This window comes from Chinchilla lanigera, unplaced genomic scaffold (assembly GCF_000276665.1).
Source record: "Chinchilla lanigera isolate Chin_1 unplaced genomic scaffold, ChiLan1.0 scaffold00018, whole genome shotgun sequence".
In the NCBI taxonomy this organism is placed as follows: domain Eukaryota; kingdom Metazoa; phylum Chordata; class Mammalia; order Rodentia; family Chinchillidae; genus Chinchilla; species Chinchilla lanigera.
The window spans coordinates 2,029,873-2,045,985 of record NW_004955419.1 but is presented as its reverse complement, the minus strand read 5'-3'; the positions used below and the strand labels follow the sequence as shown (position 1 = coordinate 2,045,985).

General features: G+C 49.6%; 1 protein-coding gene across 1 annotated transcript in view; it reads left to right on the top strand.

Annotated features, from left to right (window-relative positions):
• Window positions 1-16,113, top strand: part of Mvb12b (multivesicular body subunit 12B) — a 167,315-nt gene that overhangs the window by 70,540 nt on the left and 80,662 nt on the right. Inside the window, exon 6 of the mRNA XM_013513279.1 lies at window positions 1,083-1,205. Coding sequence (XP_013368733.1) covers window positions 1,083-1,205 — 123 coding nt within the window. The remainder of the gene's footprint in view (window positions 1-1,082; window positions 1,206-16,113) is intronic.

The window sequence follows — 16,113 nt, the reverse complement described above, 5'->3', positions numbered from 1 at the left end:
GAAAGAGAATTCCATATTTCCAGTTCTGTGTCATTTATTCTTAAAAACAGGTACCATTCCACATGTCACTGAGCAGGGACATGGGGATACCTACAGGAGTAGGGTGTGGGTGTAGACACCTCAATTCAAAAGGGCTCCTCCAAAGCCTGGCAGTCTGGATCATGACTCCGTGAAAGGTGGGTAACTGATCAGAATTGACAGAACTGAGCTTTAGAAGAGTTGCTGGGGTATACTGAGAAGCTTACCAAGAAATAAAAATTTTAGTGAGTTTTTTGAAGGGATGCTATTCATTTGCTTCTGGTCTGAAAGACACAGTTCTGTGGGGGTGTTGTGAAGCTATCTGTGGCTAAAATCATCCTGGTACAACTCCTGCACAAGGTATACCTATACTCCCAGCATTCTAGGAGGCTGAGGCAGGAAGATGGCAAGTTCAAGCCTAGCCTGGGCAATTTAGGGACCTCAAGTCCCTATCTCATAAGCACAGCTGCAGCATGGGGTCATGTGGCTGTCAAGCCTGACAAAATGTCTGCTCACTGTTAATTGTGACTCGCGGGACGTATGCTTGGCTTGTGTGGTTAGACGATGTCTTCCCAAATGATCTGACCGTGGAGTGAAGTTCTCTGTGGTGATGCTGGCTCCGAGGGGCTGCATCCTGAAATGAGGGTGTGTTGTGATAGGGTGGGGATAACGCTCTCATGGCTAAAACCCAGCCGACCGTGTCTGTCACTCTGTACATCCAGCCATCTCACTCTAACTGTGTGAAGGCCTTCGTGTGGCTCGTCATGTAGCTTACGATAACAGGGTGGTAACACGAAGCATTTTAAAGACCCAGAGCAAGGAACATATAGTCAGGATAGGAAGGCGGCTCAGGGTGGCTGGAGGAGATGGCGGTGTCAGAAAGGCCTGCCTGGTTGGCACGGTCACGTCCACACTAGCCTCTGGCTGTGACCCTTCCTACCTGGCAAGACCTGGCTCCCTGGGGGTTGCGGCTTTGACTCTTTCAAATGAGTTGGTTTGTTTTGTGGCTCAAGTAAATGCTCCCAGCTCAAGAGACCCATGAACATCTCTTTTTTCTCCTAAAGGGAATTGAACAGCATGGGGATCTGGTATCGAATGGGCAGAGTACCAAGAAATCATGACTCATCTCAACCCACGACGCCATCACAGTCGTCAGCTGCTTCTACCCCAGCCCCCAACCTTCCCAGGTGAGGCTCCTTGGTGGTGTCTTGCGGTCACGGGGCTTTGGGTGTGCATTGCAGAATACGCCACTTCGATCTGCTAAAATGGTGTGGGATACAGATGACACTTGTAGAAGGTTAGTCTAAACTCATGCCTGAGGGGATTTTTAAAGCCCAGGTAGAAATCTGTGCATTACCTGAATGTAAAGGTCATTCTGTCTTCTATCTTGTGCATAGGCTGCAGGCTCCTGAAATAGCAGAATATGCAACTTAAAATGGGCTTGGTATTTGAAAGAGCTCGTGGATATGTATAGATTCATGTGTGGTAGCCACATGGCTGGGATTTCTGGCCTCCAGTAGGCAGAATTCCCTCTCTGCCTCAGCCAGCGATATATTTGAGGCTCAAAAGTGTCCCTCAGTAACTATGTTCACTGCTATATGGTTTCTTGCCCAATGAGCTACAAGCTGAGAAGTAGATCAAACTGCAGGCCACTCTTCACCTAGCTTCAGTTTTAGTAGAGGGAGTATCAGTCCACATTTTTTGCAAAAAGCAGATGATGAGATGAATCCTGTCATATTAAAAACCCATGCAGTGGACATGGTGGCATATTATAACCCCAGCACTGTGGGAGGCTGAGGCAGGAGGATCAGTGTGAGTTCAAGACCAGCCAGGGCTACATAGTGAGTTCAGCCTGAACTATGTAGCAAGTCCCTATTTCATAAAACCAAAACAACAACAACAACAGCAACAACCACAATGAGAAACCCTGTGCATCACTAGTAGTAAATTGTTTTGGGGAAAGGAACAAACAGCAATGTGGACTGAATTTGAGAAAGGGATTACAAATGTAAATAAATAGCAAAGAAGGTGAGGTGGTGTCATTTGCAGATTAATGTCACGTAAATGGGAATGTACCACAAACGTTCTACGTGGGTGAATACGTATGGGCAGACCCTTTCAGGAGCAGGATGGCACAGTCACTGGGGTGTGGAATCACCTGTGCTCAGGATCCGGCACCTGTGCTGGGGTCAGCTCTGGATTGGGCTCATTGCGGAGCCTGGGAAGCCACATAGTTCCACAGTGGTTACTGCTGCTCCTGGTTGACATTACAGAATCTGGAAAGGCCCAGAAATGGGGACCACCTGGGCCTGTGTTAAATTCCCGTTGCTTAAGGATGGAGCTGCATTTCCCAGGTGCTCTTCCAGATGCTTGCCTGCCAGAGGGGGAGGAGGGTCACTTGTCACTGAGGCCACAAGGCTGAGCACACCCGCCGCTGGTTGCCCAGTGGAATCAGAGGGTATCGGAACAAAGTGTTTATAAGGCTTATATATTTTATAACCTCTGTTGTACAGTTTAGGGTTTACAATGGCTGCAAGGAAATTGGATCAGTTTTGTTTTACTTGCCAAATAAAACAAATGTCAAATTAGTCAATATAAAATGTATTCTAATTCGGCTGAGTTAAGCCAGCCAGAGTGTGGTAGGATCACTGAATGCACATTAATGCTGCCAGGTAAAAACCACTGTCTATCCTGAGCCCTCCTCTCCCCGGTACTGTGATTTACGGGTGCTGTGTGCACCCAGTCAAGCTCCTAATTCACCATGGGTTATCATTTCTGTCCTTTGTGAGATTTCTCAGCGTTTTTTTTTTTTTTCCAGTATTGTTTTCCTACCCAAGATCTCTGATTTTTAAAAAAATGAAATGCTGAGTACTTGCCTGAATTTTCATTGAAGACTTAGGAGAGGACAAGTGCATTATTTCATTCCTGGAGGCATCAGGGGTCCGTAAACTTCCCAGAAGAGGCAGTTCAACCTTTTCTGTCCCGGGCAAAGGTCAAGGCCCTCCCCAGGCACGGAAAGCTCCAGCCCCCAGGATTTCCCGGTCCCAGCGCCCTCCTGGTCCCCAGCATGTATTCCTGAGGACGTGTGCTGCAGCCCTTCCAGATGACCCTCAAATCTCTGAGCACCATGGGACCTTTTCAATTACAAGAGCAACACAGGCTTGTAGAAAATTGGTAGAATGTAGAAAATAATAGGAAAGCAAATTCCATTTGCGGGGGCAAATATTTGCTCCTAAGCTTTTGTTGTATTTTCCTTCAAATCTTTTTCCTGTGTACTTTTTACATAGGCCATGCCACAGCATGTTATAGCAAGTTTGTGATTTGTGCTGTTTTTTCGTAGAGTATTGAAACCGTAGGCGTTAGAAACAGGTCTTCAAGTGTGCTCTTTGTGTGGACAGGGAGCGAGCCGCTGAAGCCAAGGCCGTGCAGAGAGTAGTGACGCAGCGCCCTCTACTGACTGACTAGGAGGTGGCTGGAAGGAGTGTAGGGCCGGGAGCACCAGCATTCTCCCCGCTGACCAGAGCTGGGAGGAAGAGGGAGGAGCCCAGGCAGACGAGCTGCCTTCCCGAGCCTGGGCATGCCTCCCTAAAGCTAGAGAATGCCTCCATTTTTTCTGTCATCACTCCTACAGAGCTGTCATCTCAACATGATTTCAGACAAAAGGGTCTTTTGGTGGACTTCATGTCCTAGCGATGCCTTCCCTTTTCAGAGGCAGGCACCGCCCTGGGAATAAGAGCATCCTGCCTGTGGTTGCCTCATTACTGCGGAAGATGCTCGTGGTGAAAGGAGACGCCAGTCCCTGGGGAGACGGGTCCTCCTTGGCCCTGTCCAGTGAGCTGGATGCCATGTGTGGCAGAGTTTGTGTCAAAAGGCAGCATAAAGTGGCCAGCAGAGCTCCTGTTCCCTGCGCTGAGTCTTCAGCTCGCAGCAGACAGTCACACTTGCTCTTGGCAGGTGACAAGTGGAGAAGGGCAGGCCGCTTCCCCAAGACATGGAGCCCCGTTTTCCAGATGGGCAGTGGATGCCTGTCCTCCGCGAATCCCTCATGCACAGTGTCCAGCTGGGAGAGGAGGGCAGCTGGCCCAGGGCCCCGCGTATCCATTCCCTCACCCCTCTTCTGGTCCGGCCTGGCTGTGAGTCAGCCTTGAGCGTCAGCAGGTAGGGTTTTCCCACTGCTCAGCAGTGCTGCTGCCTTGGACAGGGGTGTGGATAGGGGAAGCACCTGCCCGGCTTTGGCAGCACCCCCGCCATACAGACACATACACAGGGTCTCACGCTGCACCCTGCCTGGAAGGAAGGTTCTTCTGCTGCCAGGACCAAGGTCTGGAAAAGCTCCGGGAGGCAGAGGGATCCAGTAGATTGAGCACCAGGAGCCCCCAGTGTGGACAAGCAAGTGGTTCTCTGTTAAGGGGAGGCAGTCCTGGTGGGCTGTTGCCCCTGGCTTGCTGAGCAGTGGAATCAGCACTTGATAAAGACGTCAGAGGTGTGCTTATCAAACGTGGAGATGACACAGAGTCATTAGGGAGCTCCGACGTGCCAAGTGACAGAATCAATACTCCACATCTCCTCACAGCCACCGCACCCGCAGGATCCAAGGGATGAGAGGTGATGAGTGCACGCTAAGGCACTCAGGGTCATCCAGTGCATGGCACAGGAGCTGATCCAAGGAGGCGTGAGCCAGCAGCGTGTGTGTGAGGCGACACGCTGGGCACCAGGCTAGGGAGGGTGGAACACAGCCTGCTGTGTGTAGCCAGGGACCTGTCCCTGCCCCTGCCCCTGCCACCTTGTCAGGTGGCATTACTACTGCACGGCCCACGGGACAGCTGCCTGAGTACAGGGCTGAGCTTTGACCGGAGCGGTGGCCAGCTTTGGGTACCTACTGATCCGTACATCAAGGAGAGTAGAAGTGTTTTGGGGTGGGATCGGAAGGAGAAGGCTTCCGGGAACCACCAGAACCTAATGCTGGATATTCTCAACATTTGTAAAAATTAATAAATAAACCTACCCAAAATGGAAATTCTGTGGTGTTGAAGAAGCTGTGGGGGTGGGGGTGGGGCTGGGGGTCATGAGCTCCTGACTGCCTAGGGGGCCAGATAGCGTTAGAGTTTTTCAGGCCTTTGATGGCTTTAGAGTAATCACGCTTCTTAAGTGTTATTTAAGAAATGTACCATCTTGCTGAGTGTGGTGGCGCACCCCTGTAATCCTGGTACTCTGGGAAGCTGAGGCAGGAGGATCAAACGTTCAAGCTCACCTCAGCAACTTAGCAAGAACCTGTCTCAAAATTTTTTTAAAAAGGCTAGATTCAATCTCCTATACCACCACCAAAATAAAAGTACCATCTTCCCTGAGAAATTCAGGTTCAGCAGAGTCCTTGGTAAGAGTAACCTGGGGGACCTGCGGTGGGCAGGGAGGACACAGAGAGAGGGCACTGGCCTCTGAGGCTTGCTCCTGTGGCTGCGGTGACTGCCTTCCTCTCTCAGTGCTGATGGTGCTGACGGAGACCTGGATGGTGGCCGAGAGGGTGCTGTGGCACCAGCCCAGGATAGAGACACGCAGAGGCCTTGCAGGACACGGGCTCCAGTAGTGTCCACACGGAGTCTCGGCCCAGAGTTGGCATGTGGGAGCCGACACATGCCGTTTTGCCCCACTCAGTGTCTGTCTCAAATGAGTACCTGGACCTCAGCCTGCTGGAAGCTGCAGGATGTTTCATGTAGATGTGGCCTTTGGCCGGGGTTGCCCTAAAAATTCTGGAATGTTGGTTCCAGGAGCTGCACTCCCTTCCCGTCTGCCTGGGCTGTCCAGCTGTGCATACCACGGTCCTGAGGGAGAAGCCACTGCCCACAGGCCCTGGGCCATGGCCACATCCTTTGATCCCCTTCTCTGATCCTATCCTTCCCTAGGAGAAAGGGCTCATTTCCCACCAGACCGTGAAGCACATGGGTCATTTCCCAGTTGCCGGGCTCACAGTGTCCCTTGAGGTGCAGCCTACCTGGCCCTATCCCACATGTCCCTTAGATGGTGGCCTGGCGCTCCTCTGAGGTATACCCGTGATCTCTGGTGATTTGTCAGCTTCCAGTGAGTTGTCAGTCACAGGTCCCAAAGTCTGTTTCTCGGTGACAGACATAATTGTACTTAACTTTTTGCATGGATGTTATCAATCTGTGACAGCTACTCTGGGAAATGGGGCATTTTGATTGCAGAAGATCTGTCACATGCACTTAGTCTTCCTCTCAGGGACACCTGGATTCAGTCACAACTTTTGCATGTCGATGTCAGGTTTGGAGAACATAGATCCTTGCTGACCTCAGAAATCGTTCCATCACTCCAGTCCCAGGGCTGTCATCTGAAAGGTTAATGGCCCTTTCTGCAAGAGAAAAGAAATCACACTTTGGTGATCTGGAATTCAGGGCACGCTGCCCAAACTCATCCCCAAGCACACCCATTGCCAGAGCTCACAAGCAAGCCATGCTCTGTCCTGTCTACCGCCCCTGCCTTCCTTGCCAGACTCGGGGACCAACTCCATTACCTCATGCACTGTCAGACTCAGCAGTGGACATGGAGTCCCCTTGTCTACGCTGACACCTCAGGTCCTCAGGCTGCCTCTGTCAGTTTTCAATTATAAAATGGTCTTTGTATTTTATGACATCTGTCACCTGAGAGGCCTGCACCACTCAGACCACTCATCTTCCTCTTTCCGTGCCGGTGCCCACTACCTGTTCTGAGTGCCAGATGGCTTGGCGCTGCGGGTATTTGCCTGTGGGAGGGCCCAGCAGTTCCTCCCGGGGGCTCAGCAGAGCAAGGCTCAGCAAGGTTTAAAGGCTCTTCATTTGGGAAGGGTTGTGTGGGTCTGCCCAAGGTGACCATTGGAAGGCAGCAGCAAGGGGTGACTCCAGGAGCTCTTTCTCCCGCACACTAGTGAACACACCATGGGGTGATTTGAGCTCCTCTGCCACAGTGGCAAGGGGCAGTGTGAGGTAGGTGTGCATCTGCCCTGCCCTCCTGGAAGGTTTGGGGCTTGCTGTTTGGCACAGGTCCCGCCGCACATTGACACCTCTGAGGGCAGGTAGACTTTCTCCTGTGTTGCAGGAAAGCGACACAAAACAAAGCATTTTGTTTGAGGCTGGGATGCGCATTTTCATTTCTTTCCTTGATGTGACACTCTTTTCATAGTGAAGACTGGGGTGCAGGGTTTTATCGCCCAGGGCGCACAAATAATAGCTCTGCTATTTGAGACATCTCCACCCCTTGAGTGGCTGGAGGAAGCCCAGCAGCCTGGCTATTTTAGAGAGGGGCCCTGGTGGGCAGGACCCACACCCAGAGCCGGGCAGGGAGGGGCACCCGAAGCGCAAGTATTATTCCATCCCGGCAGCCCACACTGCTTCCTTTGTTCCTAACTGAAAGTCCTCGGTCAACCGGCCTGGTCCCATTGGGCTTTTCAATCACACCGTCCTCACAGGGAGCCTTCCCTTGCTTCCTGTTGTCTGACCTGCCTCCCACGCCAGCCCACATTAATTAGGCACCTTCTCATGGGTCCTGGGCCTGTCGTTATCATTTCAAAAGCCCCTCTGGTCAGCCCACTGCCACGCACTCCCCTTGTGCCAGCCTGTCCCCAGGAGTTAGACTGCACCCCCAGGGTGCTTCCCTTGGTCCCTGCCTCCTTCCCGCTGCCGTAGCCACAGCCAGTCCCGAAAGCCTGGCCCACGCTGTTTCCCTTCCTCTGCTGCAGCTGCCAGCACCATACAATTTGGCATTTCCTGCTTCCCTGTCATTGCCGCCTGTTTTTCTGTTCCACCACACTGGCTGAGTTTGCTGCTTATTGGTGACAGGGATTCTCGTGTTCCTTTTCTTTTTTAAAGTCCTGGAAAAGGCTGGTCACACAGCAGCAACAAGGATGATGATGTTGTATTGCTATGCATCAAAACCTAGCGAGTGCTTTCAGCTGTCATCCCACTTGGTACAGGACTTGTACAGTGAAAACGCAGCCCCAAGATGGAAGGGGCCTCCGAGTGCCAGGTGCCTAGCGAATGGGAATTACTCACAGAACACATTCATTCAGTATATAAAGTGAGTTGGTGTAGATGCCTAGGATCAGACATCCATCTGTCCATCTAGCCAGCCAGCCAGCCAACAGGGACATACATCACATGGACTGCATCAGGCCCTGCTCCAGCCCATTATAAACACTGCAGCCTAATACCACTCTGAGGCAGAGACAGTTAGCAGCCGGGTCTTAAGCTGAGAAAATGGAGATGAAAGAGTTAACTTACCCTGCCCAGGGCCACACAGCTGGTGTCCCAGCTAGGTTCTGAACTGGGCAGGCCAGCTATCTTTAGCTTGTAGAATGTCACTGTTGCATGTGGTCACAAGGTCTCTAGTGGTGAAGCTTTCGTCAAGAGCCAGCAATTTCTCCAGGCTTCTGAGCAGCAGCCAGGGGTAAGGATGTCCTGAGTGTGCTGTGGTGGTGGGAACTCGACTGCCTGGAGCTCCCATCCCCAGGCATGGCCTGTGCTGTCTGCAGCCACACTCAGATGTGTGAATCTTGGCCAGGGCCGGTGCTCTCATGCCATAGGTGCTGACCGAGGGGAACACGTGATGGTCACACCACGGGTGCCCGTCAGCATCCCCTTGGTGGCCTCAAGGCCCTTGCTTCAGTGCAGTTCCAGGCAGTGTGATTTATTCTGGGGAGCATACGAGTGACGTGAAAGAGACCTGCCCAGTGAGGCGGTGTGAGTAACTTCAAAGTGCTGGCACAGGGAGCCATGGCTGCTGCCCCTCTAGCAGCCCCAAACTTAGTGTTGGTGTCAGGGTAATTTTGAAGGAGAAATTTCATTAGAATGCAGTTTGGTATTGTTAGATATGAATGATGAGTTTAGGCTGAGCAATACACTTTTTGATATTAATTTTTAATAGGGCTTCTTGGGAAGTCAGAGCTTCTGTTTAATGAAGAATTGACTATTACTCAATACAGCTCCCACCTCTGAGCCGGCCTGGGCTCTCAGTCTCTCGCATCAGATTTTGACAAGGTATTTGCTGCCTGTAAATGTGCTATCTTCGTGATTGTTGTGACTTTTTTGTGAGTGTCTTATTTTTCTCGGAGGTTGTGATGATTACATGTGCTTTTTGGTGGAGCTGGTCCCAGGAAACAGGGTTATAAATGTAAAATCATTCCCTCCTGGGCCCAGGGAATGCTCGTGTGTGTGAGGGCTCTTTGTGCAGCCAGCTCCTGCTCCGGGGTTTGAAGAGAGGCCTTTTTCAGGATTATGAAAATAGTTTTCTGTGTGTCAGAACAGATTTATCAGTTCACTTTAGGGTCGGTTTTGTGAACCAGACCATTTAGTGGAGGATATTTTACCTTTTATCAGAGTGGAAGCTGACAGTCTATTTGCAGGTAGCTCTACGGAATATTTCACCTGGGTCTCTCAGTGTAAATCTAGCCGCCAAATAAAGTAAAAATGAGCGTTACACCAGTGCTATTTCCTGGGGTTTTATTACACACCCCCCAACTATGCTGTTGTATTTCAAGGCCAGGTTTCAATTATTAATTTGGATATTTAATAAAATCCTTTGCTTGCAGTAACTTTCAAAAGGCCTTTTGAGTTTATTTGGGTCGAGGTTTTGCCCATGGGTAGGGTCAAATTCAATTTGAATATCCTTCTTGAGTAGCAGATGTTTTGTTTCCAGTTGAATAATAATATTAACTATTATTATAATAAATACAATTATCATCATCATCATTATTTCAGCTACAGTTTTCTGAGCATCTTGTGCAAGGCATTGTGTAAACACACGATATATGCATGTATGTACATAAACACACACACATATATAGTTTTAATCTTTATAACCATGCTGTAAGTTTAAGCCACGGGAAGACTGACCTTAGAGAGATCAGATTAATGAAGGACAGAGGGTTAGGGTCTGCAGGGGCAGGCAGGGAGCCATGGGCCACCTTCAGCCCTGCCTGCCTGCAGGGAGCCTCGGGGCGTCCTGATTCTTAGGAACTGTTTTCTGCGGCCAGAGGGTGTGACCTATTATGAAACCAAATATGACAGTCTAGCCCATGGCCGATATCCATATCCCACCGCCTCCTCAGCAGGGCTTTATTTCTCTAACCAGATTGTTTCCCACAGCTCTTGAGATGGATCGGGAAAGAGGAGAAGAATGTTGCCTCGGGTCCTTTGTTCGGCTGTGCTGTTTTCATGGAAGACGGTTCGCTGCCCGCCCGGTACTCTCACGCACACAGCCCGTTATGAATCTGAGTTTGGCAGCGCCCCGGCTCTTGAATTTTGGAAAGGCGGATATTTTAGTAGCTGGAAGAAGATGAAAAGCTAGCAGTGCCCATATGTTCTTGGTTTTTAGAAGTAAGGTCAGCGAGGTTTAGAGACTCTTTAAATATTTCAGTTTATAAGATTAGACTAGATCATCTGGAATGGAAGTGTGGTGCCCCTGGTCTGGGGCTTGGCTTTTTTCTTCATTTCTTTTATATGGGAGGTAGGTGTTTCGGCACGCAGGGTTCAAGTGTAATAAAACTTAAATGGAGAGAATAAATACTGTGATTTCGAGTGTTGCTACAGCCATGAGAGTTAGTTTCCTTTTTTATTTTTTTGAGAGTAATCAGTGACTTGGAAAATGGCAGATTGGTACAAGGATTGTAACTTAAGCAACAGAAAACTCCCAAACTTGAAAGGGGTGTATTTATATAGTCCTTGCCATTCTTGGAAGTAAGCACTTTCGCCACCCACTGAACTCTTCCGCAGTGGAGATCTGACATCCCGTGACATACATTCAAATAGTTCGAAATTCAACACAAATGTGCATTTTCTAAGACATTTTCTCCTGAGCTCTGAATGATGTGGTGGTTGTTTCTGTTGATGCCAAGATACATACAGAAGCCTGGCATCTGAGCAACTCTCCAGCCTGACCCCAAATGGGGCGCTCACCTCTAAATGGAGCTCGCCCAGCATTTATGATTCTCACTGCTGGGATGCACCCTGGGCCACCAACGTGAACTGCCAGGAGGCTCCAAGGGACTGCTGGCTGTCATCATTACTACCCTTGTGCAAGAGCCCAGCACCTAGAGCAGGGGTCCCTGGCCTTCTCCCGCCTAAGGGAGCGGAAACGCTGTGTTCTCGCTGGCATTTCCTGTCACGTTCAGTGGAACATGTTCCCTCTTCATCCCTCTTCGATTCTAAATTTCAGAAGCAATTTGTCACTATAGAAGAGAGTGTCATTAATAACCATTATTTAGAGCTGTCGAGTCTTCCTCTCTGTATGTGAGTGTCTGAGTTAAGCATCCAAAAAATTGGCCTTGTTGGTGGTGCAGGGTTCCTCCGCCTTGACAGATCCAGCCTGCCCCACCCCCAGCCCTGCTCACGGGAGGCCTCACCCCCCACGTCTGCCTTTAATCACCGCAAGGGTGGCGACAGAGACTGGCCAAAGCATGTCCTCCTGGAATTCATTAGCATTATTACCAAAGACTGTGTTGTAAATGGAGATTTTTTTAATGGCTCGGAAAAAATTTCTGCTTAACTATTTTATTTTTTAAAAAAAGGGGAAAAGAAAGACTTTTCTCATCAAACATTTGAAACACAGTAGTCAGAGACCCAGGCTTTAGATCCCCCCAGGTGTGGCCCCCGAGCTGTGAAGCTGAAGCCGCTCGCCTCTGGTCACCCCTGGGCTGCGGGGATGAGGGCTGAGGAGGAACCCCCAACTTTCCGAGGGTGTTAAGAAAACGAACCGTCGTTCAACGTATGTTAATGCACGTTGTTATTCTTCACATTAAAATTCCACTAAAGTACTAATAATTACTGTTAATATCTTCCCGTGGAAACTTCGAGTAAAGGAGCAATAGTAGAAACAGTATTTAAGGGAGAGCTTCCGGCATGATAAGAATGCAAATAAGTGTTATTAGCCTAATGATTTTGCCGTCGCCATGGCTGTGCGGCAGCGGTGTTGTGAATATGTCATCCGGCACCCGTGAGTTTGGAAAGTGTGTCAAAACACAACTTCAATTAGTTTGCTCTAATTATGGCTCTGGAGAGTTTGTAACTACATCACTCCTCATTAAAAGAGATTTTCTTATGTGGATTAATGTAATATATAAAGGAAAGTTTCAAAGTTCCTGGCGCCATTTGCTCCCATGACAAGCAGGCTCGGAGCAGGCCTGACGGACCCCAGGTCTCCTGCTGCGGAGCCAAGGCAGGGGCTCTTTTCTTCTGCCCCTAACCCGCTTCCTGCGGAAGCTGGCCCTTGGGAGTGGAGCCGTGAGGATTCCCACAAGAGGGTAACTGAGCCTGTCTGGAGCTTTCACAGACAGTTGCTGATCTGAAACTACAGGAAGATGCTCTTTCTGGCATCTCAGTGGACGGAATCAGACAGGAATCCAGACCTATGTGGCCAACTGTGGTGTGCAGAGTCAGCCTTCAGCCCTGCCCAGCCCTGAAGGAAATGTGTTACGTTTGGTCGTATGGAATCAGAGACAGTCTGTGAGATGTAGCAAAACTCTTTTTGTGTAGTGAAATGAAAGAGCATTAAGGAAATAGAATGTGTCCTCCAAACGCGTACTCTCATCACATGCTGTTGGGCCTTGGCTATTTGGAAGGAAGAAACACAAGCTCACACTTTCTCGTCTTGCTCCTGGCCTTCCCGTCCCTGTGGACACCAGTTGTGCCCACCATGCCCTCCCGAGGCTCCCCTTGGCCTCGGGTTCGGATAGCTGCACTTTGTCACTTTGTCCCCTTGCCTCAGGTTGGCTGGCCTGGAGAATATCGCTTCCTGGAGCTTTGCTGTCCCTCGCCTGCCCCGTTCTCCTGAGCAGTGGGCGGCAGCAGCACTGTGACTTCCTGGCTTGAGGAACCCAGCGGTGCATTTTGAGTCCGAAGATTTAAACTGCACAGTGCTTTTGAGGAGGCCTGGGTTTAGACCTTCCTCCCTGTCTATTAGTACAATGAGGAATATTCAAAATGCAGCCTGGAAAAGCTGTTGTCCCCACCCCACCCTCCAGTGTTCCCTTTGTCATTATTTTTGGTGAGGTGTATGTATGTTTGTGTGTGTGTGTGTGTGTGTGTGTGTGAGATAAGTATCTCGGCTGTCTTCACACCACTCACATGCTGTTCCCTTGCATAGCATGCCTCTGAGCCTCGGTTTCTCCTCCTGTAAGCTGAGGCTAAGGACATTGTGTTGACAGAAATGTGGTAACAGTTACATGGGCTGAGGCTGGCACACAGTAGCACCGTCCGTGTTCGTCTCTTCTTTGTCCAGCGTTCATTTCCGAATCGGGTCTGAGCTCCAGCAGTGAGCAGCTCACTTCCCAAGACCTTCCCCAGCGGGCCCGTAGCTCCCATTGCCTGGGCCGTAACCCTATCACCAGCGCCCCCACCCCAGTGTCTGGGTCTGCGAGTCAGAGCTAGAGCAGGTCCTCCTCACAGAGCCGGGGCAGGAAGCCCTGCGCTCAGGGGGAGCAGGTGGTAAGGGGTTAAGGCAGTAATTGTGTAAGTCTTCCAGGCTTTCTCCCAGTTCTGAGATAATTTGATGAAGAACTTCACCCTAATTAAATATTCAAATTAGGAATAAGTGTCAATATGGCTTCCCATTGCCTGGAATGATGATTAATTGTATTCAAAACTCCAGTGGCCCACAGTAATCTAAACCAAACCGTTGTTCTTGATTATTTCTGTACCACACTTGCCATGTTTTTGTTTTAAGATTTAAACTAGTAATTGATTTGCCATATGCTGTCGAGTTGCACACACTTTACAGCTATGCGTTTAGGAACTTGGGGAGTTTGGTATCGTGATTTCCTTAGTCTTCTTGTGAGGTTTTTTTTTTTTTTTTTTTTTTTGCTTGCCCACCGAGTAATGTGGTTGGTGCGTGCATGTGTGTGTGCGTGTGTGTGTGTGTGCGCGTGTGTGTGCGCATGTGTGTGTGTGTGTTGCCCACGAGAGGAATTCATCACACAGTCACGTTAGTAGGTTGAAGTTATATCGATCATGGCAAAAGGCTTGCTTGAAAGGAAAAGGAGCGGTTCTGCATTTGTACTTAGCCTGTGCTCGGCACTGGCTCAGTAAAGCAGCGTGGCACAGTGGGAAGAGCAGGCATTCAGGTCGTGTGTGTCCAAGGGCAAGTTCCTTAACCTCTCTGAACCACTTTCCCTGATCTGTAGAATATGGCTCGCCTCACTAGATTGTTTAGAGATGAGGACGAAGCACAAAGATGAATGCAGGTCCTCAATCCGTGGCACCATCGGGATCGCAGATGATTGCAGGGTCAGAACCGTCAGCCCTTGCCTCCCCCAGAAAGCCACTCCCCACTGTCTGAGCCGGATCTTCCACTTCTGTGACTCTCAAGCCTCCGCCTCCGTTGCCCAGATCTCGCTGAGTGACGTCTCTTGGGTCGTTATCCTGACACAGGAATCGCTATTTGTTGCTCATGCCTTTTCTTCTCTCACTTTCCTTCCTGTCCCCAGGTGGGACCACGCAGTACACGCTCAACAGATGTTGGCTGTTCGGTTTTATTTTTCTTTTCATGGCATTGTTTTAAAATTGAAGCATGAAACCACATAACCTTTAATTGCGTATCTTATGATATTTAGAGCTTTTTGCAATATAAGAGATTTATGTACGTGTTTCATTTGGCTTGTAGATAAGTTCCTGACGGGGGATCTGATTCTTTCTTGGTTCTGTAAACTATCTCAATGCCAAGTAGAGCGTTTACCATACAGTAGGAGCTCAATTAAAAATGAGCCAGTCACCACATACTAATTGTAGCAGACTTGGTGGCTGTTGATACCACGCTTCCTCTCTGCCTGGATGGCACCCTATTTATTGAGTGTTATTTAGAATTCAGTTTTAGGTCAGGGCATGGAAAGCTTATGAGTGAGCTGCTATTTTTCTTGAGGACACGGGTCCATTAGTTTTTACGAAATCTCTGTGGTGTTTGCTGGTGTCAGTTACATAAAAACAAAAAACAAAAAAGGCCCAGCATGATTGTTCATGCCTATAATCCTAGCCTCCTCTGGGAGGCTGAGGCAGGAGGATTACCAAGTTCAAGTCCAGCCTGGGCCATTTAGCAACTTAGTGAGAGCCGGTCTCAAAATTTTTTAAAATGTGGACCAAGGATATAACTTAGTGTGAAGGCCCTGAGTTCAACCCCCAGTACCACCAAGAAAATAAATAAAGTGACTCCTCAGATTGTGGTAGATAGTGATACATTTTGCATGTGCAGGCTTCTTTCATAGCTTGGCTCCTAAATCAGTAAGAAAAGAAAAACCACCACAACTTAAGATATTTTAGGGCCTAGAGTCATTAAAATAACTGCCTTTCCATTTTAGTGGAGCCAGGTTACACTGGATCCCCCAGGTACCTTGGCTCCTCCATGTGGAAAGCACAGGGGACTTGGAGCCGGCACCCAGACCGCGGGGTCATTGAGGAGGATCCACGCTGGCCAGGCCCTTCCGGCTGGATATGATTCATTTTAATCACCTTCCAGGGTGAGCCAATACCTGAGCATATGGTCCTTAAGAAATAAGGTTCCCCAAACTGTCAGTGCGCGTGGGCAGCGGCCAGGGACCTCTTTCTGACACCGGTGACCAGCCGTGGAGAGCCGATGCCCTGGAAGGTGCTTATTAAAGTGCCAGCAGGTGTGGCGAGAGTCCCCTTCCCTGTGACTCCCTCACCCTGCTCGTGCCAGGTGTTTTATAAGAGCCTTTTTCTTCATTAAGTGGCATTCATTAAGCGTGTCCTTACACCTGGCACAGAAGCTGCGCGTCACAGATGACTTCCTCCCAGTGGTGTTGTGCAGGAATGAAAGGAATTTCATTCAGCCATTTGCTGTGCCGCCGCCACCACCACTGAGACTCCGTTAGTGTTGCTTTCGCGTGTCTCTTCCACCACACCACACCCAGTCCTTTACTTCCCTTTGTCACTGCCCCATCCTGGCTCCCACCAGACATGTGACGCAGAAACAAGGCGCGTGTCCCTTTAGCACCAAGGGCCGTGCTGGGTGCGTTTACGTGTGCCGTCTCTTCTAACTCTCCCAACGACTTTCTTGTGTGTTTGTGGTACTGGGGATTGAACCTGGAGCCTTTGCACTGAGCTA